This window comes from Lonchura striata, chromosome 3, assembly GCF_046129695.1.
Source record: "Lonchura striata isolate bLonStr1 chromosome 3, bLonStr1.mat, whole genome shotgun sequence".
In the NCBI taxonomy this organism is placed as follows: domain Eukaryota; kingdom Metazoa; phylum Chordata; class Aves; order Passeriformes; family Estrildidae; genus Lonchura; species Lonchura striata.
Window position 1 is genome coordinate 64,293,075 of NC_134605.1, and position 25,301 is coordinate 64,318,375.

The 25,301-nt window shown below is 34.8% G+C and overlaps 1 protein-coding gene across 6 annotated transcripts in view; it reads left to right on the top strand.

The window, feature by feature from the left end:
- TBC1D32 (TBC1 domain family member 32) overlaps positions 1 to 25,301 on the top strand; it is a 75,388-nt gene that overhangs the window by 31,677 nt on the left and 18,410 nt on the right. For all 6 annotated transcript variants that reach the window (XM_021547178.3, XM_021547177.3, XM_077782251.1 and 3 more), the window contains 4 exons: positions 8,933 to 9,055; positions 10,330 to 10,438; positions 11,283 to 11,376; positions 19,018 to 19,143. In XM_021547178.3, coding sequence (XP_021402853.3) covers positions 8,933 to 9,055; positions 10,330 to 10,438; positions 11,283 to 11,376; positions 19,018 to 19,143 — 452 coding nt within the window. The remainder of the gene's footprint in view (positions 1 to 8,932; positions 9,056 to 10,329; positions 10,439 to 11,282; positions 11,377 to 19,017; positions 19,144 to 25,301) is intronic.

Genomic DNA, 25,301 nt, shown 5'->3' on the forward strand with positions numbered 1-25,301 from the left:
TGTTTTATGGTTTAAAATAAAGGGTGGTTGGGCACTGGAGCAGGCTCCCCAGGGAAGTGATAAAAGCACCAAGCGTGGCAGAATTCAAAAAAGCATTTGGACAGCACTCACAAGCACGTGGTGTGATTCTTGGGGTGCAGGGCCAGGAGTTGGACTAGATCCTGAGGGGTTCCTTCTAACTCAGGATTTACAGTATTAGGACTTGCAAGTAACCATGGCCTATGTTACCTGAACATTGGGGGTACACAATTCCTTTCAAAGTTCCACGATCTTTCCTGTGAATGCTACAGACTGCAGACATCCATGTTCTCTAAAATGAATCTTACCTCGTAGTTTATTTGCTCCTTGACCAAATTCCATCAAGAAATCTAAGTTCAGCGGAGTTAGACCAAATAATATTAGATGCTTAACAGATCTGAAAATGTGGAAATTATATATTATAAGCAAAATATTATAATATAAGCAAATTATCTAATTTATCTTTGCTGTTACATAAAAATTAAATATCTAGGTGATAATTGCAGCATTGAAAAACAGTATGATTTTGTGAACCAATTGTCTTGAAACATTACTGCTGGACTTAATACCAATAGTACAGCCAAACCCACATTCTTATAATTGTTCACAGGTCTACACAGCCATACACTATTTGTGGCCCACCCAGAGTTGAGTGCTGAACTTCAGATCTGTTTAACTTACAGGTTATACTGTGAGGTCCTGATTTTCTTGTTCAAAACAGTTACACATTTGCTTGTTAAACAACTTCTGCAATTTAGAATTACATTTTTCTTCATGTGTATACTAAGCTTTAGTGTGTTAAATTATTTTGGTTATCAGCTGTATTATTGTATATAAAGCATAAAATACATAGGTATTTTCATAATCTGTTTAATCCAAAATGCACAGGTGTGTATTTTTATATTTTAGTGTTATTATTGCATTTTCTAGTGGATAGTTTTCTTAATTTTGAATAAGTATGAATTCTGAATTAGAATTTTGAAGCACAGTCTCTGTCCTTCAACTCTGCTGTCAACTTCACTTTTCAAGCTTAGCCACTGTAAAGTGGTGAGCATGCATTAGAAAGCAAAGGGAAAACATAGAGAAGCTAGATATGGTGTTATTATGATATGTTATGATATTAGCCAATATCTCTTAGTCTTTAAAGAATACTCCCTATGGTTCATATATATTCATATAGATTAGGGTTTGTGTGGTCAAGGATGAAATATTCAGTTCCACTTCAAGCTCTAGCTAATTTTAATACTGTGGTTCCTTTGGTTTTCTTCTTGTTGTTATTGTTTGGTTTTGTTAGGGGGTTTTGTTTGGGTTTTCATTTTGGTTTGGTTTTTGGGTTTTTTTGTTTGTTTGTTTTTAAGTTCTTGGAAGTATCTTGGCCTAGGATGGTTCTTTAGTAGTTTTGGACAATTGTCCAGTATTCCATTAATTGAATTTATTATGTGTTTCTGTGATGAGATTTTTTTTACTTGAAGGTCCTTTTAAGCTAACTGGAGGAATAAAAAGGTGTTATTATAATTATTATTATTGTTTATTTATTAATAAATAAATTCAGACCAGTAATTAAAGCAATATTTTGTAAGATACTAAACAGAGAGTATTTTCTTAGTTTAATGATCAGCTTTATTTCTCTGATACAAGTATACCCATCAATCTGATTTTAAAAGATACTGCATTTGAGAAATAACACATTTCTTAAAATGTGACACTAGAAGTCTTCACCACCTTCCTGTTAAGGCCAAGCTCTGAATAGCTCTCTAACTCTAACTTATATTAATAAAGGAATCTTTCATATTAATGGTATTATATATTATCAACAATTTTTTTCTAGTATTTCAGTACAGTAAATGCATTCATGGGTTTTGAGTTTTTACAGCCTGCTAAGAAAATATATGCATTATATATATATATATTTATAAATATATATATATTTATTTATATATATATGTGTGTATATATAGTCTATATATATATATATATATATATATAAAATATATTTATATATTTTCAAAGTCTTTGCCTGAAGCATTATTCAGGCATCTATATATTGCTGTTCTCTCTATTCAGAAAACAGGTTTTCTGTGAATGTTACTGACACTGTTTTGTTAGTGTGGCAGAGTAAAAATTTCTAGCTTTGATAATTAGGTTCCTGTCTAAATAGTATCAATACCCCAAAACAAATTAGAAGATACTCAATTAGTGTTGTCTTGACTGAAAAACAGAAGGAGAAACAACATTACTGGAATATGTGTAGACTGTGGGCAGTAGAAGAGGATAAGAGTTGGTGGCTTTGCAAAAATTCCCTTTACTTAATCGTACTTTTGTAACACACTATTCCTGGAATCTCTTTTTTGTGGATATATGGTAAAATGGCAGTAAGGGGCATTTAAATACTTTAAAGAGGAAAATTAGACCTTTTCTTTCTTTGGCTATCTTATTTTTTCCCCAGTGGCTTATTTTGAGCATAAGTCAATACAACTCCTAAATATTGTGAAGTCAAAAATCTTTTGTATGTACATTCTGAATCAGAAAGACCTTTGTTAGCTCCATGCATGTTCAATGAGGTGCCTCCTGCTAATGAGCATCAAGTGACAAGGAGAGCACTCTGTTAAAGCATTTTTGCCTTCTGCAGGGAAATACCTGGAAAATTCTGAGGGTAAACCCTTTTCCTTTAGATATGCAAATTGTGACTGTTTAATTTTAAAGATTCAATATTTTTGCCTATCATTAGAGATATTTGAAGATAACCCATTTGTTAGAAGTGTAATTTGAACTGCAATGGAAAATAGATTTATTTTAGGCTTCTGTAAGGCAAGGCTCAAAACCCAGTATTTGTTACAATGCTCTGTGTGAATAAATGCATTTCCGTTTCTGTGGAATTATAGAAAATTGTAAATATTAGTCTAAGTCATATGCTCATCTGAATCAGCCTCAGGATTGTAAAGCTACTGCCTGCTGCAAATAGAAAAATAATATTGGCTTGTTATTTTCAGGTTTGTGTAATAAAGATTTTGACATTGTTAGGTCAGATTTTCTTGGTTATATAAAATACTATGGTGAATCTGTTTTTGTTTATGTTTCCTTGCTTACCAAGTTAGTGCAGAGAATAATAAAAATACATTGTATCTATTTCTGTTGCCCTATAAAACTAGCAGAGAAAGATTTAGGAGAGAAAATTTAAATTTTTAAATGGCTTATATTATACTGACAGCAAAAGCAATCAGCATCTTTAAATTTGCCTTAAAGCAGTACATATCTGTCAAAATTTCATCTAAAGCACTCCAGTGAAGTTCAGGTGAATGAATTAAATGAAAAAATGTGATAGGCAAAGGATAACTTTGGGAGTTTAGGAAATACAAATAATAAACACCCCTTCATTCTTCTCCATTACTTTTGTCAACTGTATTGTAAACACCCCCCTTATATAATTGCATTTTAATAGTGAGGTAGCCTCAGCCTATGAAATAGGTCATTACTTAATTCCATGTACTTGCATTATGTGTATTGTTAATTAAGAGAATGTGTTATTTCAATGATTGCAACAATGCTGTTTATATTTAGTCTCTCTTTTCCTTTTTCTTTATTTAAAAAGCATTATGAGTAGCAGAATCCAAAGGTAAAAGGGGACAGGGTCTGGATTAGCAGTGGTTACTAGTGATGGGGATTTGCAACAGGATTATGTGAGAATGCTTCCACCTTATCTGTGATCATGTAGTTACTAATTCAATTTTTTGCTAACATATACTTTAATAGAAGTTTGTTAGGTTTATTCATTTAAAACAAGTAATTATTAATCAAATAAGAACAGTAGATTCTGTGATCAGATGTCACTTGTTTGTTGACTTTTTTTTTTCTTTACTTAACTGAGGGAAATTAAAACTTCACTTTCTGAGTCCTCTAGGCTGGCAGGTGATGCTCATGAAAATATTTTTGTTTAGCTGAGAAAACTGTTTATCATTAGCAATTACATTACATGTCATTTGTAGGTATGCTGGGTAGTTGAAATGGTGTAGGTGCTCTTTTGAAAATCTTTTCATGTGGAAAATATTGTAAGGAATATATTAGTCTCTGAGTTTTCTTCCTGGGAGAAACATGACTGCCCTGAGGTAGTAGCTTCCAGAGTCCCAGGCACCAAAAGTGTAACTCCTGTATCCAGAAAATTGTATTTTTTTTCAAACCACACATTGCCCTCAGTGGAACAATTAGAAGACTCAATCTTTTAGCTAGACCAAGTGCAGAGGCATGTTCTGTCTGCTCATTGCTAATGCCTTTTGTTCAGTTTCCAAAGGCAGTGTGCAAAGCTTTGCTTGGCTGAAGCTTCCAGATGCCCTTTGTCTTTCAACACTGAGTGAATTTTGACTTCTTTAGGGTATTTTTATTAACCATTGCCTCTGTCTACCGGTCTGGCACTTGATAGTAATTGCCATTCACTATTCGGATCTACATTCTCATTGAAGCTTACTCAAAGCATAGTAAAGAATAATCAAATTGTTGTGGTAAGTTCTGATGTTAAATATTTTGAGACTGTCCCCTATGATGATACTGGAATTGTTTAATGCAAGTTTGGCTTTGGATTTCACTTTTGTTGTACATAGTCATTTAGTGAAAAGAAAGACCTGCTACAGCAAAGAGGTTCCAGATTTTGTTTTATTGCTCTTCAGTTTTCATTATTTATTCCTGAGAGATAAAAAAAAGTATCTTACACTGTCCCACAGCTGAGCTCTCTGTGAATGTCATGCTATTTATTTTGCACTGGCCTGATTCAGCCATGTGTATATCTGTAGAAGGCAGTAACCACAAGCCAAAAGAAATCCTTTTCCTAAAGACTAATTTAGTCCTCTATTTCAGCATCATGTCGCTGTCTATAGCAGAGATGTAAGCATTTTGTGTTTAGTTGGCCATTTTATGCTGCATGCAAACATCTATTACTGATATTGTAGTACAGTTTACTTTGGATGAGTTGATTTCTTTTTTTCTATATAGTGGAAATTTTGTGCTGCTTATAGCATAAGATTTTATCTTGTTTCTCTGGACTGTGTAGAGATTGGGGTTATGTTTTTTAATAGCACCCCACATGGGGGGCTGTATTTTGAATTTTGGGACAAAAAGAGTCTTGATAGCACAGCATGTTTCCACTGACATTGTGCAAGCAATGGCTCAGCAACAGGGCTTTCTTTTTTATTAACATTACCCAGCAAGTAGGCTAGGAATGTACAAGAGGTTGGAAATGAAAACAGCTGGGACAGCTGACCTGAACTGACCAGAGGAATGTTTTATACCCTATAGCATCCCTCTCAGTAATAAAAACTGAGGGGCTTGGAGGTTGGTCTTGCAGGTCTCATTAGTTGGAGACTGGCCAAGCATGAGCAGCGAGGGAGTGAGCAGCAGGGTTGGGTGCTTAGTTGCTGGCTGGTGTCAACCCATCACAGACTGTTACCGCTGCTGTGTTCAAGAATAGTATCTTGCATCTTTCACCACCACCTGAACATTAGCTAGCAGATATTCCTGAAGTGAGGACAGAACATCAGAGTGGCCTTGGAAAGAGCATATATTATGACAGGAAGGAAGAAAAGTGTATGGCGGTGTAGTGGGAACTGCAGAAAAATAGAATTGGGTTTACTATAATAAAGGTCCTGTTTGAGAGAAACGTGGTTTGACATTGGGAAAAAGAACAATGAACATACTCTTTTGTGCTATTAAAAGGAACTCCTAGAAAAAATATTGAGATGTTAATAAGTTATCCCCATAATATGTGTTTTTAGCAACTCTGAGTAAATCACAGGCAGTTTATTATATTATTTTCAGCCAAGAAAATTTAGAGAGACAGCATAAAAATTAGCAAGATTTATTTACTAACTGATTTATACCTCATAAGGGACCTTTTGTTGTGTCATAATTAAGTAAGTCATTATGATTCCACATACCAAAACCAAGGAGATAGCCTGTGGAACAAAATACTAGTCAGAATGCTTTCTTTTATATTAGGGATTTCTGCAATGAAATGTTGTGAAATTGTAGTTGAAGGGGTAGAATCCAGGAGCACCTTTCAAGAAAAACGGATAGGGCAGGAAATGCAGAATTCAGAACAAAATTACTTATTCCTAGCATATTTTCACAACTGTGATATTTATTTTGATATTTCTGAATTTATTTGAAATTACCTTTCTGTAAAGGACTGCCTTCAGATAATCTTTTATTTTATATGCATTGCAGTTTGTTCCTGGGTGTATGGTATATCTTACTGGTAGTGAACACAGAATTATATAATCAGAATTGAAAGGGAGATGGAAGATTCTATAGTACAATTGCTCTCCTCAAAGTGGGTTCAACTAAAGAGCATTACTAAGGGCTGTGTCCAGTCTGGCTTGGAATATTGCCAAGGCTGGTGATCCTGCAGCATCTTTGGGCAGTTTGTACCACTGTTTTACCACCATCATAGTATATTTCAATTCATGCCCTTTGCATCTAGTCCTTTCACTGGGTATCACTGAGAAGAGTCTGACTCAATTTTCAAACCATCCTGTTTGATGTTTATACACATTGACAGGACCCAGGCTGAGCAGTCATAGCTCTCTCAGCTTTTCCCTACGTCAGATGGCCCAAGCCTTAATCGTCCTCTTGACCTTTTGCTGGACCTGCTCCAGTGCATCCATGTCATGCTGTTACTGGGGAGCTCAGAACTAGACCCAGCACTCCAGGTATGACTTTACCAGAACCAGCAGAAGGGCAGGGTTACCTCCCTCAAGCGACTTTTGGCAGCACTCTTCATTACACAGCCCAGGATGGTGTTGGCCCTCACAGGCATGTTTCTGGCTCGTGTTCAAACTGTTGACCATCAGGACCCCCAGGTTCTTGTCTGCAAAGCTGATTTCTGACTGATTGATCCCCAGCCTGTACTATTGCATTGGATTCTTCCCAAGTACAAGAACCTCATCAAAGTGTATCTTCCAATTTTCAGCATTATTCAGGTTGGGAATTCTGTCTTCTGCTTTCTAAAGAAAATTTAAAAACATATCTCAAAAATATATGCTTTAATCTTATTGTGTTATATCTGTAATGTTTTATAGATTCTCATAAGCATGTACTTCTTATAGATGAGATATTGAAATAGGGAGTATGATCCAATTCTTATGTTCCAAAAACAAACAAAAAAAGAAGAAAAACTCCATAGCTGTATTCAAACATGGTTACAAATATACTTACTATAAAATGTATTTTTCTATTTTTTTTTTTTAATTGGAACCTTTAGTCTGCACATTTATGACTTTGGAAGGTAATTAATGGAATATTACAATTAACCAAATAACCTGTACGTCAGTAATAGCATTTTTAATGTATTTTTCTATATAGGTGGAAATTTCATTTGAATGCCCAAGCAGCAGCTGCTCACACTAGATCTTGTATATTTCATCATTTATTCTACCACTATTCCATCTACCTAATTTTATTTGCTCATGGTTGGTCGGTCTTGGTTTCTTTTTTTTCACTCTGTCTTGCCTACAAGAAGAGATGATGTCATAAAGCATTCTTAGATACTAGTCTTCTCCCAAGTGGTTTTAAGCTGCTAGAAACAGGTCTTTGCCATTTATTGTACTTCACAGAAAGAATTATCCATCTTCATAATGGTTTCAGTGCTCTTTTCTGGGTTTTTTTCTTCTAAATAATAAAAATTATAGTTGAACTGGCATTTCTTCTTCGATTTAGAAACGTACTGAGAACAAATTGATGTCACAAAATAGTTAATGTAAAAGAAATTAAGCTGAAGAGATCAAATTGTTTAAAAAACAACAGGAAAAAACTGAGACATATTCTCATCTTGGCTATTTAATCCTTGGCCACAACTGTATGAATTTGCAGATATTAAATTATTGAGAGAATGGCTTATGAATTTTTGCTATTGTCAATAGAAACATATTAGGAATTACACGGACGAAAATAAGCTTTAACTAACAGACTATGAATTTAAAACAGTATATTTTCTAGTTCATATAAAATCTTATGTGAATGCAAAATATAATGCTGATCAGCCTTAATTTATGTTGCATTTTATGACTGAGTTAAAACAGGAAATAAAACCAGTAACAAGAATGTTTAGTTACATTGTTTTCCTTGAACTGGAATCCCTCAATGAAATTATTCTGTTGTGGTCTTAGAGTGAATAGATTAGTTAAAAGAAAAAGTAATATTATTTGGATTGCTTTATTTCAGATTTATATGATAATATATAGGAGTACTTGCCCTGTTAATTTGCCCCAAAGTTATGAAAGAAAATTGTATATAATGTACTGTCTTCTGCACTTGTTATTGTATTCATTTAATTTACCATTTTTGTTTCTCTGAAAAAACCCAACCCAGCAGATTTGTTGGTTATTTTACATGTTAAATCTTTTATTGCTTTTGAACTGTGTTAAATGTGATTATACAGAAGGGCTTAAAAGCCTCTTTTCTAAATGAAAGATATTTTTTACCTCCCTGCCTTCCTCCCCCTTCAGACAACCTAATTCTGAGTTGCTTTACCAGCTTATTATTGTATAATTCCCTTACATTTCACATGGAATGTCTTAGCAAGCCTGTATAATTTTTGTTACACTGTGATGTAAACTCAAAAGCAGACTGAGCTGACCAGTGGGTATTTTCTCTGGTTGTTCAGTGCCCACACACAAAAAAAAAAAGCCTGTTGGGGACCATTCCCTGTTTGCTTAAGGTTGTGCCACTTGAGTGGTTAAAAAGGATATAAATGAGTGTTCCTGACCTAGTTGTGTCTGAGTTTTTGCAGACACTTCAAGTGGGTTTTTTTGTTGTTTTTTCATCCTCTCCCTTTCCATTGCAAGATCTCATAAAAATGTTCACCCTTGTCTTTCTGTCCATTACTGGAGTCCTGACTGATGTGCTACCATTTCGATGTGTCCTTCTGCAGGCTGTTAAATGTGCTGTGCTGTGAGCTCAATACCCTTTTACTCTTGGAGACTCAGTATAAAGTGTCACAAGTTTTACTAACTGCTCAGGAGGAAAATGTCACAGAAACTTCAGAAGGACCAGGGTAAGAAGTGATTGATGTAAATGTTATTTTAACTAGCAAACTTTTCTTCTGAGAACAAATTAGTGAATGCCTTATTAGCTTTAAATATACAAATGCTGTCACTTAAGCTGGTTTCTAATGTCCATAAGTTTCCTTACATGCAGGTTGGTCAGCAGTTTTGAATTATGAAAAGATACAATAGGCAAGATACAATAGCCTTCTCTTTCTCCCATATTCACCCCAAAAGTATAAAAAATAAAAAAGCAATTCTTTTTTTAGTCATCAAAACAACTCTTGTGTTATTTCTAAAACAAAAAGTGTTTAAAACTTGTGAATGTAAGTATGTCTTTTAATGTTATATATTTTTAAAATGCATTTAATATAAAATCAGGGTATTGATTTAATGTTCAAGCATCATCAGTACTTTGAGTTTTTTATGGGGGAGCATTTTGTTGTTGTTATTATTATTTTGTTGTTGTTGTTGTTGTTGTTTGGTCCATCAACTTTCTAGCAGTTTATTTTTAGCTTAGTCAACTCTCCAGCTTCTGTGACTTTCCACTGCTGTCTTCTAAGTAAAATTACAGCATATCCTTTCAAAAGAAAAAAAAGTATTTTTGGGACAGAAGTGGACATTCATTTAGTTACTGGCATTTTTTCCTTTCTCACAGTATGCTGTGTTTTAAGTATTTTCCTCTTACTCTTTTTAATATGGGACCATTACAGAATGTAAGTCAAACAGTATGGGTGAAAATGATAGTTATTTACTATTTGAAGATGAAAGCTGCTATTTCCCTACTAAGGCAAAACTTTTATTAAGAAACTTAGTGAATAAAAACTGGATGTTACTGCTTTCAGAAATTTTGTACCTTGGGCTGCACAGTGACTTCAGACAGCAAGTTGTCTCGGTTTCAAGTAATGAATAACTCTGCTTATTTGTGACAGCAGAAATATACTGGTAGGCCAAATAAGGAGCAAATTTTTATTGTCCATTAACTGTCACTGCCCTAATGATATAATTTTTATGTGACATAAGAAAAATGTTGAGATTTTCTACTCTTTTTGGTCCAGTAATGGCTCAAATTTTTCTAATCAGTAGTAGATAGGGTAGCACAAAGTTAGAGTAATGCTTGGAGATATCTCAAAATGCATCATGTTTCTGTTTATTTATGCCTATATGTATTCCAGTCTGTGTTTTAACTCTGCTTGCTTCTTTAAGTTTTCTGAATTAAGCAGTCAGTAAATCAAAGCTTCTAATTTTTGAGGTTTGTTGTGTTTTGTTTGGTTTTTTTGCACAGAGTTTTTATAATTGATGGTCTGTCAGTGGAGAGAAACCATGTTCTTGTAAGGATTAATCTGATCGGAGGACCACAGGAAAGGATTTTGCCTTTGAGAGAATTAGATAAGGTTAGAACTTAAAGTTTACCAGGTTCTTTCTGTAACTTCTGCCTTCATTAACTGAACATTTTTGCTGATAATTCAGCATGTGAAAAATTATTTAACACCAGACCACCTTTATCTTTATGAAGTGTTAATATTTTAAAGAAGTGATACACTGAGCAAACATATTGCTCCTACTATCTGGTGATTGTCATGTACCTAGGACATACTACATTCAGACAACATATTTATTTTGCTCCACTTTAATGTTACTTTTAAGCAAATGCAATTTGTTTGCTTTTTTTTTTACTTTTATATTCCTGTGTATTCTTTACTAGCTTTACATTTATCTTGGTATTATTTGATATTTTGTCCATTCTTGGGTTTTCATATGCAGTATCTAACACCTGGAGCTTTCATCAATGTTCTAGCAAAGGAGTGTTTGTTAAGCAACTTCTTTAAATGTTCTACTTCTCACTGGCTGTCCATCTCATAAAGATGAAATGCAGATTACTGTCAGCACAACAAAGACAACTAAATCAATGTTTAAAGTTGGAAATATAATTTAGTAGGTTTTTGGGCTTTCTTTTTTTATATTTTTTATAAACCTTGCAATTTCCTTTGTGGTTGAAAAAAGGAACTGTAAAATCAAAACTGTCAGTGGTATATACACCATAAAAAAATTATATTCTCAAATGCTTTTTGAGTTTTCTATCCTTTTTTTTAGTTATAGCATATCTCATTGGAAATTGTAGTATCAAACAATTTTGGTGCATAGGCAGTAATTCTGGGAGCTGTACTTTTGTGCGTTAATTGAGAAAAACCTATTAATGTTTCTGCTAAATTAATTTATTTCTGATTCTGTTTCTAGGGCAGTGGGCTATATCCTTGGCCAATGTTTTCATCGTTCCCTGTGCCAAAGTGCTATCTTGCAAAAATTCCTAGGAAAGCTGAATTCAGACAAGGTATGTAGAAAGCGTGCAAGCAGTGTAGATTGCAAGTATCTCAGTCAATTTTAAAAATGTCTTTTTCCTTCCTCCCTGTACCCTGCTCCCCACTCTCACATCCAAGTGATCTAATCTCATTAAGTACTTAAGGTTATTTCAGTGCTGGCTGCAACTGTAGCTAAATAAGTTGGTTTGGTTTTGCTTGTCTGGCTTTGTGCAACTGTCAATCTACAAACCTGTTTGGTAATCTAATTCTTATGCACAGTTCAAGATTAACCTCCTGGCTCGTCTCTGGTGGGTGCCTCATAAGGTACATTTATATCATCTCTCTAGTAACTGAAGCAAGACAGTTTGCTTAAACTGCAAAGTTCTTTGTACACTATTTTTGTGATTCACATCCCTATGTTTACTGAGCTTGGTGGTGTGTGAAATAGACAGCGTTTAGGATAGTTGGTTTCCACATTGAACATCAATTTGGAATGTGAGCAGACTGAAGAATCCTTTGAAGAACTACCTAGGCACAGCAGTTTAATTCACACAGAGAAACTGTTTTAAGGTTTTAGTTTGCAGAGACAATGCAAAAGAATTTGATGAATGGCTTGGTAAATAAATAATTCATTGTATTTGTTCATGCTTACTATATCCCTGAGATTAATTTACTAGAAATTGTGAATTTCCTTATCAGAGACAGATTTACAGAAGTGATAGAAATTCTGCATAAACTGTGAACTGTAAAATAGTCTGTATATATCTGGGGGAAAAAAAAATTTGAAAGGTGATTTCCCACTCTGACCATAGGAAAGGCCATATAGTTATAAAAGAAGGAATTTTCTGTATCTTAACTTTTGTAATACTATTCCAGGCTTCCCAAGGTAAGTTTCATAAAACAGTAATCTGGTAATGGTAAAGTGGGTGTCTTCAAGGAGGCAATAGTGTCAATCTTGGGTTGGAAAAACGTATTGTTATTATTATTCTCAGAACATGTTCAAAGGATCCCTCGGTTCTCTTGTTCAGAATAATTCTGTTGCTTATCATTACCCAGTGGGCTAATGAAATAGATGTTACAGTTGTCACATTTGTGGATGACAGCTAACTAAGAAAACCTGGGTAAAACTTTGGCTAACAGTAAATTTGCTGAGATGAAGTTTCAAAGGTTTACAAATGAGTTTGATAAAGAATTTAAATCAAATAAATATTTTGATTTGGAATAGCATTTTTGATGTTAAAGGTAACTGAAGTAAAAGATTATATACTTGCAAAATGAACAGAACATTTAGTAGTGGAGTCAAAATATTTAGTGTTTGTTGTTTGAAAATAAAAGGGAAATAAACCACTGAAAGTGTTCTATTTCAGTGCTAGGTTAAAAAAATAACAAACCACTGAACTTTCCAGACTGAAGCTTTCAGGATGTGTAAGTTATTTTGAAAGAAAGCATTAGAATAAATAGATCAAAAATTAAAATAATGACGTTCATAAATTTCTGTTGTAGTGCTTGCAAAAAGAGAAATCAAGAGCAAGAATAGAAAATGGAGAATAGCTGAACTGTATTTTTAAGCGCTATGATATGGCAGTGATAGAAGTTTTCTTTCACAAGAGAGGTTAAAAATACAAGATGGATCTGTGAGTTACATTTATACAAGATCTCATAACTTCTTTGTTGGGAGTATTCAGAATTCATGTTGTGTGTTACTCAGATTGCTTGGAGTTTAGAAAAATACTTCTTAAATTTTCATTCTGCTTAGTCCAAGGAGATGGATAGGATTCACATAGACTTTTGACTGGCAAGAGTTCTGCAGCCATTGTGGGAGTGGGAATGCATGACTGCTTCATTGTATCTGTTTGACAAAGATTGATTGAAGGCCAAGACAATGTCTCTGGTTCCCTGAACCTGTGTTCAGATTTCATGCTGTAGTGTTTCATTATGTAACTTGTGAGGTATCATTCTGCTCTTCTTATTTTGCATATTTCTATGACAAGAATAATTAAGACTAGTAGATTCTTAGCATTATTAAAGACTGTATAATTTCTTTGGCTGAAAAGGCTGTAACTGTAGGTTTTATTCTGTCTGTTCTGACCACTTATTTATGTCCTCTTTTATTGCTCAAGAGATACGGACACCTCAAGAGAAGCTTACCTTTTCTTTGTACTTTGAAAATATATCCTATTTCCATCACATAATTGTGATGGCAGATGTAAAAACATAACCTGAGTTGATTTTTTAATCTATCTATATACTAGATGGAGATGGCTTGTGAGCATTAAAAAAAAAAAAAATTACAGGTGTGCCTTGAATATGATACTGCTAATAGTTCTGTTTATAACCCTCCTTTCAGATGGAGTTGAATGACAGATGCTGTAACAGCACATTTTACAACTAGTGTGGCCAAACTGAGGTCAGGGAAAAGGAAGCTTCATTTCCAGATCTCTGGACTTCATTTATCCTGTATCTGCTACAATGGAAACCATGGATAAAACTGAAAGTAGCTTAAGAGGGGTGGTTACTTAAAAGGACTCGTTCACACTGCATTTTCCAGCATGAAAACCCAAGAAGTGGGTAGGGTTTTTATTCTATAAATTCTTTTGAAGGACAGTGCTAAATGTGCAATACTAACACCTTTTAGTTCAGCTGTAATAAAAAGCAGAGCAGTGGTAAGTCTGACAGTATATGGAACATGTTTCCCAGCACCAAGGCCTGAAGGCTGTGTGTAGCAGAGGATTTTTTATCATTCTTGTTTTTTTTTTTTTTTATTCTGTGCTATTATAGTGATCACAGACACTAGCAAGTGGATATTTTGACTCACTAAATAAAAAAGGACTCTATTGCAATTTAGTAACTGCATTGGAGTAGTGGAGTATCTCTTCCATTTTATGAAGACACTTTGAGTAAGCAGACTCTCCCAACAAATATGTTTGTATTTGAGGAAAACTTGTAGTGCATCAATGTTTACAAATACCTGTCCTGGTTTTGCAGATGTTAGGTCTTCGTTTGTGTGGTATATGGGTCTCAGGAAAGGATTTATGGAAAAATAAATTTGGTTGATTGTATATTAATATGCTCTAATAATTTCAGCCAGTAGTTAGAGTTTGAAAACTGTTGGATAACAGTATATTAATTATTCACTTCTGTTAAAAATAATTTATAGTGAAACTTCCAATGATTTATGTGTATCTTTATTTATATGTGAAAATTAATTATGCCATTTCTACTTGTTTGCACTCCAGCAAGATACCCTGTTGCTTATCTTGTCTTAATTATTCAATTATTATTTCATTAAGGTAATTTGAGGAAGAACTATTAAGTAATTTTCAGATACTGATATAGTCCTTTTATATTCAGGATACAACTGTGAAAAATTTTGGTTTTTTTTTTTTTACTTTTAATATTAACTAGAGTGTAGATTATTAGAAGTTAAACTCTTTAGAAGACTATTAAACTGTAATATTCACTCTGCTATTTTACAGAATATGATTTTCTTTTCTAGTCCTAGCTCTGCAGTTATGACAGTTGATAATGACTGTGGCTGAAATATTGTCCGTAAATGTCCTGCAATGATGCATTCACTGCTTAATGTTTCCTTAAACTTGGGTACCCCACTATTCATTAATCTTATTTTCTTCTGAACTCAGACATTCCAGAATTGGAACAAAAAAAATCTGTGGTTATATCTTATCAAAAGTATTTAGATAATTTATCTCAGCCATGGTTCTCTGAGTTCTTTGCTTTAAACTTCTAACTTGAATGGGAACTTGCTGCCATGTTTCAGGTTTGGTTTTATTGAGGGTTTCTTGTTTGTTTATTTGCTTGTTTGTTTTGTTTTGTTTTCTATCTGATTTCATTCTTCCTTTTTTGTAATACCTGGTATTACAGAGTCTTTAAGTTTTTTTAAAATTTTCTCTGTCAAAGAGTTAGCCATATTATCTTTCCTGTTGTCCCTTATAATGTCACATAAATGCCTTAATAACCTACACTTCTTTGACTTGTACTGCTTTTTATATTTGTCATGGTATTCATATATAAGTCTGTTGCCTTTTGCTTTAAAGTCCACTCAATTAAAAGAATATGAAAGAGTAGTAAGGTCTATGAGAAATGCACATGAGGTTTCCTAAATTATATATCTCTAAATGGATTTGGTTTTATGTACTAGTCAAATAAATTGTAGTCAGGTTATTCATCTCTCAATTTAGATTTTTGAATAAGATATGCTTGGATTTACAGATCTTAGCTATTAATCACAGAAAAACACTTGTGCCACAAAGCACAGTCAGATGAGAAGTGACTTGTTATATTTCTTATGTTTTATGAAACATTAATGAATTTTTCTGGGTCTTACTTGCTTTAGAAGATCTAAACAAGCTAGCTGAAGAATTAGTTGAAGAATTATAAAGCAGCATCTTTTAGAAAAGGGAAATCAATTTAAACTTGCTATTATGAGGTAGTGGTTCAGATTCCATACATGTGTAGAACTGTAGCTTATTTATAGTGCAATTTCATAGCTTCATAAACTAGTAAATGTGGGGTGTTTGGTTTTTTTTCCATGGGATTACACAGAACAACCAATGCTAGCACAAAGTAACTGCAAGTAAGGGATGGGATGGCAAGATATAAATCTATATGAAGAAGAGAGTAGAAGTGCAGCAGATTAATCAAATTCACATTAGCTTCTTTTCAATCATGACCATATTTAAAAGCTTGCTAGCATAGTAGAGGAAGGCCTTAGTCATTCTCTTCCTCATATTTTCTCTTCTTTATATTTTTTTCCTCCTTCCTCTGTTCCCTCACCTTCATCCTTCACGTCATTCAGCAGGTCTAGTATTTTTCCAGGAAAAAGATAAAATTCAGGTTGTGACAAACAAGAAAAGAGAAGAAATAAAAGCAGGACTTCTGTTTCTTAGTGTTAGTGTGTTTAGAATACCTCTAGTGGTAGTGTGACAGCCTGCCTTCAGTAACACATAGCCCAGAACTGTGTCATTGCTTAAGTTTCAGCTACAGGGTAATACTGTTGGGCAAGTTATAGTTGCCTATTAAATTGTGAAAGCAAGCTGGTATTTTTTGATATCATGAGTTTTTAGATGCAATTGTCATTCAAAAAAAACCCCAAAGTTCTGCTTGCTTTTTTTTTTTTTGGTACTGTAATGACCTGCTGGCAGAAGTGGTAGTCCACATTTAATGACAAGTTAAGGGAAGCAAGTGTTTTCCCTGGAAGAAAATAAGCCACAGTAAGCTTCCACAGTATGATACCAGTTTCAGTTTGTACTGGATATATTAAATACATGACTGCACTGCAGTATCTTGGTTTTGCATGGGTCTCTGGTACGTTGACTGATTAAGTCTCAGCTTGTAGTCTCTGATCCTTGTCTGCCAAACTGAATTACAACAATCCTTGAGGAAGTAAAATAACTATTTAACTTGTACCGAGGAGTGTGCCTTGCAGTTCTAGGATTTTCTTCAATACTCAACTGTTTCAGAAATCACAAAGTGCAGAGAAAGAACTAGAAATCATACTGATAATACTGTAAGAGTTAAATTCTTCTTCACATTATATTTTCATAAGTGAACTGTTCTAAGCATCACTGCATGTTATTTGGGAAGATAATGAAGACTTATTTATTTGAGGATAACAAAGAAATCTCAGGTTAATTAATTTGGAGTCATTACTAATGATAATAATTAAGTTACTATAATAAGATTGTTTTGAAATGCTATGTATCATATAATAAATTCCAATGACAGGGATACAATCTACTAATTAGAAATCATTAAGGTCTTTAGATGTGCTTAAAATAAATTAAATGCAAAATCATAATTCTGTTGAAAATATTCTAATAATCTTAAAAGAATAAGATCATTTGAAAATAGTGTTTTGACATAGAATAGCTGTAAAGAAGTAGAAGTAACAGCAAATATCCATAGACTGGGTCAAACTATTGTTTGATGCTTGTCCTAGTTTAGGGCAAATTTAGGGAGGAACTCTCCAAAGGGTCCCTCTAGAAAGCAGATTTGAGTGGCCCCTCCCCCCACCAATTCAGGAGAAAAAAATCTCCTTTGAGAAAAATGGAAAAAACTTTATTTAATGAGCAAAGTACTCAGAAATTTGAAAAATTAATAATATTAATGGTCCAAGAGCATAGAGATGGTACACAGCTGGAGTGCATGCACATGCATTTGCTTTGTGTCAGGTATCATCTTTTTTTTTTCTCCTTCCAGATGGCCAGAAAGTATTTCATAGCAGCATCAAATACTGTGGGAGCCAAGTTACCTGGTAGTTGCCAAGTGCCCTGGCAGCCAGGAGGGCAAATTGTGTCCTAGGGGGCATCAGGCACAGCATTGTCAGCTGGGCAAAGGAGGGGATTATCTTGCTCTGCTCTGCACTGCGGTGGCCTCGCCTTGAGTGCTGGGGGCAGTTTTGGGCACCACAACATAAAAAAGACATTAAGCTATTAGAGAGTGTCCAGAAGAGGGCAGCAAGGATGGTGAAGGTCTGAAGAGGGAGCCTTATGTGGAGTGGTTGAGGTCACTTGGTCTGTTCAGCCTAGAGAAAAGGAGACTGAGGGGAGACCACACTATTGTCTTCAACATCCTTATGAGTGGAAGCAGAGGGGCAGGCACTGATCTTTACACTCTAGTGATCAATGACAGGACTTGGGGAAATGGTATGATGCTGAGTCAGGGGAGATTAAGGAAAATGCAATTCATCCAGAGGGTGGTGGGGTACTGGTACAGGGGAATGGTCACAGCAACAAGCCTTCATGAGTTCAAGAAGTGTTTGGACAACACTTTCAGGCACATGGCATGACTTGGGGTGCTCTGCATAGGGCCAGGAGTTGAACTTTATGATCCTGATGGGTCCCTTCCAACTCGGCTTATTCTGTAATTGTATAATAGAAAAGCAAAAGCCATGCACACAGACAAAGCAAAACAAGGAATTATTTCACTGCATCTGGGTGTCAGGAAGGTGTTCAGCCCATCTGCAGGAAAGCAGGACCCCATCACCTGTAATGGTTACTTAGGGAGACAAATGCAATCACAGAATCAATTAGGTTTGAAAAGACATCAGATGTCATTGAGTCCAGCCTTTGACTGAACACCACCATGTCAACTGTCATCATGTCAGCATCACTCAGAATGTTCCTCCCCTTCCTCTTTCTTCTCCCCACTTTATATACTGAGCATATTGTATGGTGTAAGATAGCCCTTTGGTCAGTTTGGGTCACCTGTTTCAGTGGTGTTTCCTCCCAGTTTCCCACGCACCACCAGCCCCCTTGCCAGGGTAGCAGTATGAAAGCAGAAAAGGAAGCTCTGCTTACACAGATCTCTAGAACATCTCTAGATTAACAGTTCTGTGTTTGGTATATCCAAAAGCATAGCCCCATACCAGTCACTCTGAAGAAAATTAATTTTACTCCAGCCAAAATAAGCGCAAAATCCCATCAGTAAGTAGAATGTTTTGTATAAAGCAGAATGTCATCAGCTTTATCACTGTTTTTCCAGTTTAATTGTCTTAGGAAGAGGCATATTTATGTGTTCTTTTCTTATGAGGTCTGCCAAAATTACATGTAGCAATGGAGTTGGGGCTGTGTGATCTTTGAGGTCCCTTTCAACTCAAACTACTCTGTCAGTGATCATTATCGAATAACACTAGCTTTTTTCATTTCTTCTAGATAAAGATCTCAACAAGCTCTTAAAACTCTTAAAAAGTCCAGAGAAGCCAACTGAGTGGGCCGAAATTTGTAGAAAACAGTTCCGCAAAGTGATGAAAGCCAGACCAGACAGCATCAGTGGACCAAGTGAGTATGACTTAAGAAGTTTAACAAAGAAAGCAGACAAAGAACCACTAACAAGCAACTCTTCTTATTTTTTTATTGAGGAGTATATTATCTATACAAGTAGTCCATAATTTTGTGTTGATTATGAAAACTATTTCAATGTGATTTTCACAAAAAAGGAAGGTTTATGCATTTTTTGTCCTATTTTTGTCTTTACCACCGTTTTCCCTTTATGTTGTCAGTGAAATTCGACAGAAAAAGAGGACTCAAATACAAGTCTTTGTTCCAGATCTCTAAAGGGTCCATTATTGATGGAATACTGAGAAAATGAAAGTCTGAAAAAAAACAGATGTTTCTTAGAGATTAGTGATTGAGTCAACTGGGGTTGGGAAATTATATTAATGGGCAATTTCTGTAAAAAAATGTCATAATTAAGCCATACTAAACATCAAAGAACCTGTTCATTGAGGTTTTTCTTAATTTTTATATGCATTTCTAATGAACAGTGTGATCATGCAGGAGCATTGCTATAGTTCAGTTAAAAAGCCAAAGCAGCCAAAGCTAAATCACAGATCGCTATATGACATAAATTATCAGAAGACATAATAATTCCCTTGTGAATATAAGTTTGTGTAGCCATAAAGAAGCAAGGTATTCTCAGAAATTGCTGGATTCCATTCCCATAGGGATTCTGATTATGGTCAGTATGTAGTCTAACTTGTTGTTTACAGGTGCCCAAGGTTTCCCTTTATGTTATATAAATAAGCATTTAATATAACTGGCTGTTGCAAAGCTCTTCAGATGTTCTGTATCTGCTTGGAGATATTTCAGAAGCGGCAAAATATCTGCAGCTCTCTGGTTTGAGACAACATCATGTTCACTGAATCCATTTTGAAAGAGACAGCTGTGCTGCTGTGTCTTTTGCAGCATGTGAAGCTCTCCCAAATTTCAGAGGAATAAGAGACTTCAGTCCAGATGCCCAGAGATCAAAGCTTTCTCCATAATTACAGATGAAGCAATCTCCATGGTTTACAGAACAAAGATTGTGCTTCCTGTGCTTGGCCCATTCTAAGGGAGACTGACATTAACAAAAATCAAACCAGAATATAATGAGCAAAGATAACATTAGATTCAAGGATTGTATAGTGTAATGTGTATTGATTTATTAAAAACAATCTGTGATATGGTGTCAGGATTACCAGATGCTGAATCTATAGAACCTACTTGAGCTCCATCAAAAAATTCTTGAGCAAACTGTACAGTATCAACATCTCTAATTCACCCTTCCCACGTTGATTACTCTCCCATTGACTTGGTCAATACTTTTATGCTAAATGCTCTGGTAATGCATTGCTTTTTGTCTGTCCTTAGACTGGTGTTTTCACTGCTAAAACATCACCTCTGAGTGTAGCTTTTAAGTAATTTCTGTGCTCAAACATCAAGATCTGGTTTTTGAAGGGCTTTATTGAACTGCTAAAAGGAGATAAAAACCTTCCTCAGGCTAGCATGTCTTTTAGTGCATCAAGACTGAAAGTCTGGGATTTTTCTTGGTCTCCTAAAAGCAAAACATTATAGAGAACCAGCTCGTACAGTGTGTTGTTCTAAGCATAATAAGCTATGACAAAGACATTCTGCCAGTCATTCCTTCCATAAGGATGCCACAGATCTGTGGGTGTTAGTGTGTATAACTCCTTGTTTTCTTTGGGTCACTTATCAGCTAGAGAACCATGGGGAGAATCTTTGATCAGGTTATGTCTTGGCTTCTTTGGACTATTCATTGCCATACTTGTGGCCTCCCTCAAGTGTCTTTAGTACATCTAAAAAAGAGCTTTCTGTGTGTTGGCATCTAAGCTTTGGCAGAAAAAGAAGCAGGCAAATCAAATCCTCTGAACAATAGTTTAGATTTATATAGAAAGTTATTACTCTGTATGAATCTAGGCTTAGCATAGCTCATGTTCAGATAGTTCACATCACTGAGAGGTGGTTTGTGGTTTTGTTTGTTTGTTTTTTTTTTTTCCTCTTGGACCAGAATTGTCCAATTGTCTTTTCCTTTTTGTCCTTCAGGTGCAGTAGAAGGCATTTCTGTTATTTTCCATTCCAGCAACTTCTTTTTTCATCTGTTCCCAGTTAACATTGTATCAACATCTGACTTCTGGGTAGATTCATCCTTATTCCTCTCCCCTTTCAGGAGACTTTAAACCCAAAGCAAAATAAATTAAGGGTGTTGCAGAGATCATATCAATTATATGCTCACATTCTTCTCTTCATAATGAGATACTCTGTCCCCAAATCCTATTCTTCTCAAGCTTTATATTCATATGTGATGTGGATAGGGATAGTAAATTCAGCTAAAATTACTTGCTCCTAGAGTCTTTCAGATTTTCTATCACCTATCTCCCTGAGGATCTGGATTTAGATCTCCAGTATTCTTTAGGGCCTGTTAATTTACCTCCAAATCATTTTTTCTTAATAAAAACCAACCAACCAAGAAGAGAAAAGATAGCAGCTCTTGAACTTGCATGTGAGAACTTACTGTAGAACATAGGAATTTTCTCCACCTTTTATAAGTGAAATGTTTGATGGAAGCAGAGTGGTTACAGTCAACAGTGTTCTGGAATCCTTTAATGTTTTGTGAGTGCTGCATCATCTAATATAGCTCTATCAAAACATGTTGACAAAAAATACAATGAGCCTTTAGGGCAGTGTCATTGTTTGTGATGTATGTGTGCTGCAACCTTTAGCAATTGCAACAAAAAATTGAAACTAACTTCAGGACTTTCCCCATAGGATAAAGAACCCATAACTGTTATATGCTGTAGTAGTGTTTTTAGTTCAGGATAACAAAATGCTGATATTGTATTTTCAAAAGAAGTTTCTAGAATAATACAAATTAGATGTTTGTGTTTTTATCTTTATGTCCTTGATTTTCCAAGAAAGCTTGTGTTAGAATTTGAGTGAAACAGTGGGTCTTTATGTCATGCAGAAAGAACAATTGCAGATCAGAAATTCCTTCTTCTGACCCCCAAATCAGTTTTGAGCCACAGTAAGCAGTGGCACATGAGTGCATGTGAATGTGTGTGCAGGTGTATAAAGATTTGGTTTGGATTTGAAGGGCTGTTTTTTCCGTTAATAAAGAAAATACTTGTATATTGATATAACATATGTGGTGTTCATCTCTAATGGAAGCACTATCAGAATTTTTATTATCCTGTTTTCTTCTTTTCAGAGAAAATGTAGGTTGTTCATTTGTCATTTTAATGTACAATAATTGAAAGTCCTACTTCTTGTTGCCATCAATAATGGAATTGCTAACTCTATTTTTCATTATCTTATTAAACTGAAGTATGGTTGATGGAGTTGAAAATTTCTGACACTACTGTTGCAAAAAAGTAATCTGTCCAAGATTTTCACTCTTGAATTTTTAGCCTCTAACAGAAGTCACAGAATCACAGAATACCTTCCACTCAGCTGAGTTGGAAGAGACCATCAAGGATCATTGAGCCCAGCTCCTGACCCTGCACAGGATTATCCCCAAGAGTTACACCTTGTGCCTGAGAGCAGAACTGCTGTTAAAAAAATCCTTTGTATTTTCTTTTAAACTTCTCTGAAACATCTGGATCATAGAATATGACCCAGTAAAAGTAGTTATATTAGAGGATTTTAAAAGGTCTGATGCTTTTTTTTTCATTTTTTTACCTTTTTGGCTTAGAACTTTCAGAGTAGGAATTAGGTTAGTGATCATGGTTGCTACCTATTAAAACAATTTTAACCACATGCTTTTTTTAAAGCAGTGTTCTTGTGCAGTTTTGAAGCTGTTGTAATTACCTTCCTTTTGTACACTACTTCTTCAAGGAAAAAGAAAACCCTGGAGGAAAGTAGGTGTTTTATAATCATACTGCAGTAATTTAAGAAATTTAAAAACATTTCTGTTTATTTCATGTATGATTAAACACACCGAAATTAAAATTCTCTTTATTTTTTGTGTAAGAATTAAATTTCCAAGAGATTATTTCTAGACTCTTAAAAACTTCAATACTAATACAGCCAAGCTCCCATAATTTAAGAAAATCAACATTTTCACTTTGTTGGTAGGCCACATAAACTTTACTTGAAAATTTGGACTTTTACAGCAATACTGACTGTACTGTACAATGAACCTGCCTAAATGTTTTTTGTCTAGTTTTCCAGTTAAATGAAGAATCACGAACCAGTTTCTACAGTGGTGTCCAAATAGCAGCTAAATGATGTAGTATTAAAAGAAAAAAATTAAAATAGCTACTTGTCATTTCACATGGACATTCCTTTGGAAAAGGCAGTGTCCTGTGACAACCATTTATTTATGTATTAACCATATGTGTTTTGAGACACATTCTTGTGTGTCTTCATCTCTCAAACTTGGTGAAAATATTTTCAAAGATCCTTATAGGCACTTAGATAAATACTTTCAAATGGTGGAAATCCATTTAGTGCTTGAGTTTCAAAATATCGCTTGGCAGTTGAACTCTCACTTCTGTTAATTCAAGCACTGAATTGAAGTATTCACCTGCTAGGTCAAGCATGTGGCTGCCTTATGACAAAAAGAGAAGAAATGTACAATGTCCCAACTTGGTTTTAAATTTTCTGAATTATGGGATATTTTAGTCTTAGCTACTTAAATAATTCCCATTTATTATTATAGTATGGCATATTTCGGTAATCACTGTACTAATAGTCATACAGTAAATATATATCTAGTCACAAATTTAAAGTCTAATTTTTGCTTTTTGCTTTCTACAGATTCAGGAATATGCACATTTGCTCATTTTACACAAGTATTTGTAATATTGTTTGTGGGCCAAATTCCACTAAGCATATTAGTGAGGATTAGTGAGTTTGTATATTATTTAAAAAAGAATAAATTGTTACTCTTCTGTAGAGTAAATTGCTTTTTTTTTAGTCCCATGTATTTTATTAACCATGATTAAAAGTAGCTATCTTATATTTAATTAGCAGGTTTTTTTTCACTATAAGAGTGTATAAGAATATAAATTATATGTGTAGGTTTTTAGTCTTAATTTAGTAGTCCTTTGCAATGCAAAATTAATTTTGTTACTATTGGAGTTGGAACTCTAACTGTAAATTCATGTTTAGCTGTTGTAGTGAGACTTCTTTAGCATTACCAAAACACAACCTTTTAAAAACTTTTTTTTGGACTCATTCAGTGTAATTTCTGTAAATATTTTAAGCAATTAATCAAGACAAAAAAAATGTGATTTAATGTCATTATGTTAGCTTAAAATAATTGTAAGAAGAATTATCTTTATTATGTCTTTTTCTTCATTATTTTTCTGGCATAACAAGCATCAGAGTGGAGTGGGTGGAGGTTCTGTCTTTCTGCTCCTCCTCATTCCCAAAAGAGCTCGCATTGCTCTTTAACTGCTTGTGTCAGTTTTCCTTGTATCATGGCTAGCTCAGGAGGTTTCTAGCTTTCTCTGGTGCCGCCTCCAGCATGTGTCCTTGCTCTGCCTCACTTGTGCTGCTTCAGCTGCTCCTGCCACTGTCTGCTTAACAGTGTAGTGGTACTGGGGTGTTCTTTATGGTCCCTCCCAACCCCTGCCATTCTATGACTCATTGAACTCTTGAGTTTAAAACCAGCAAATCCACCTGGGCAGTGGGTGCCTGGAGTTATGCGCAAGAATGAGGGAACAGGAGCTGAAGCTTCATTGCTATTAACTGGAAGGACTGCCAGGGAAATGGTAACATGGTCTTTAAACAGGAAATCCCACAGACGGCAGCAGTTGTTACTCTCTAAATAACTTCTTTGCTTTGCATTCTTGTGAGAAGTGTCAGTATGTGTATTTGTATGTTTATAACCTATTTAAGGAGCTAACAGCAGTTGTTTTAGGATAGCATTTACTTACAAAAGAAATTCATTGTTGCTATCTTAAATTCCTATTACGGCTTACCTCATATAGGCCTCCTCTGTGCAGTTTGTGTAAAGGCTTCCTCGTAATCTTTGTTTAAACTTGTATGGTGTCATGTGTTCAGTTGCCATAGCCTCAGACTTGCAGAACTGAGGAGTCAGGGACAGTTTGGGTAATGATTTGTCACTGAGAGGTCTTGGTAACTTCCTGGCTAACATCCTGTCAAGGTGGGAGATAAGATTTCCTCCACAGTGAACAGATGTTAGCATCAGACTC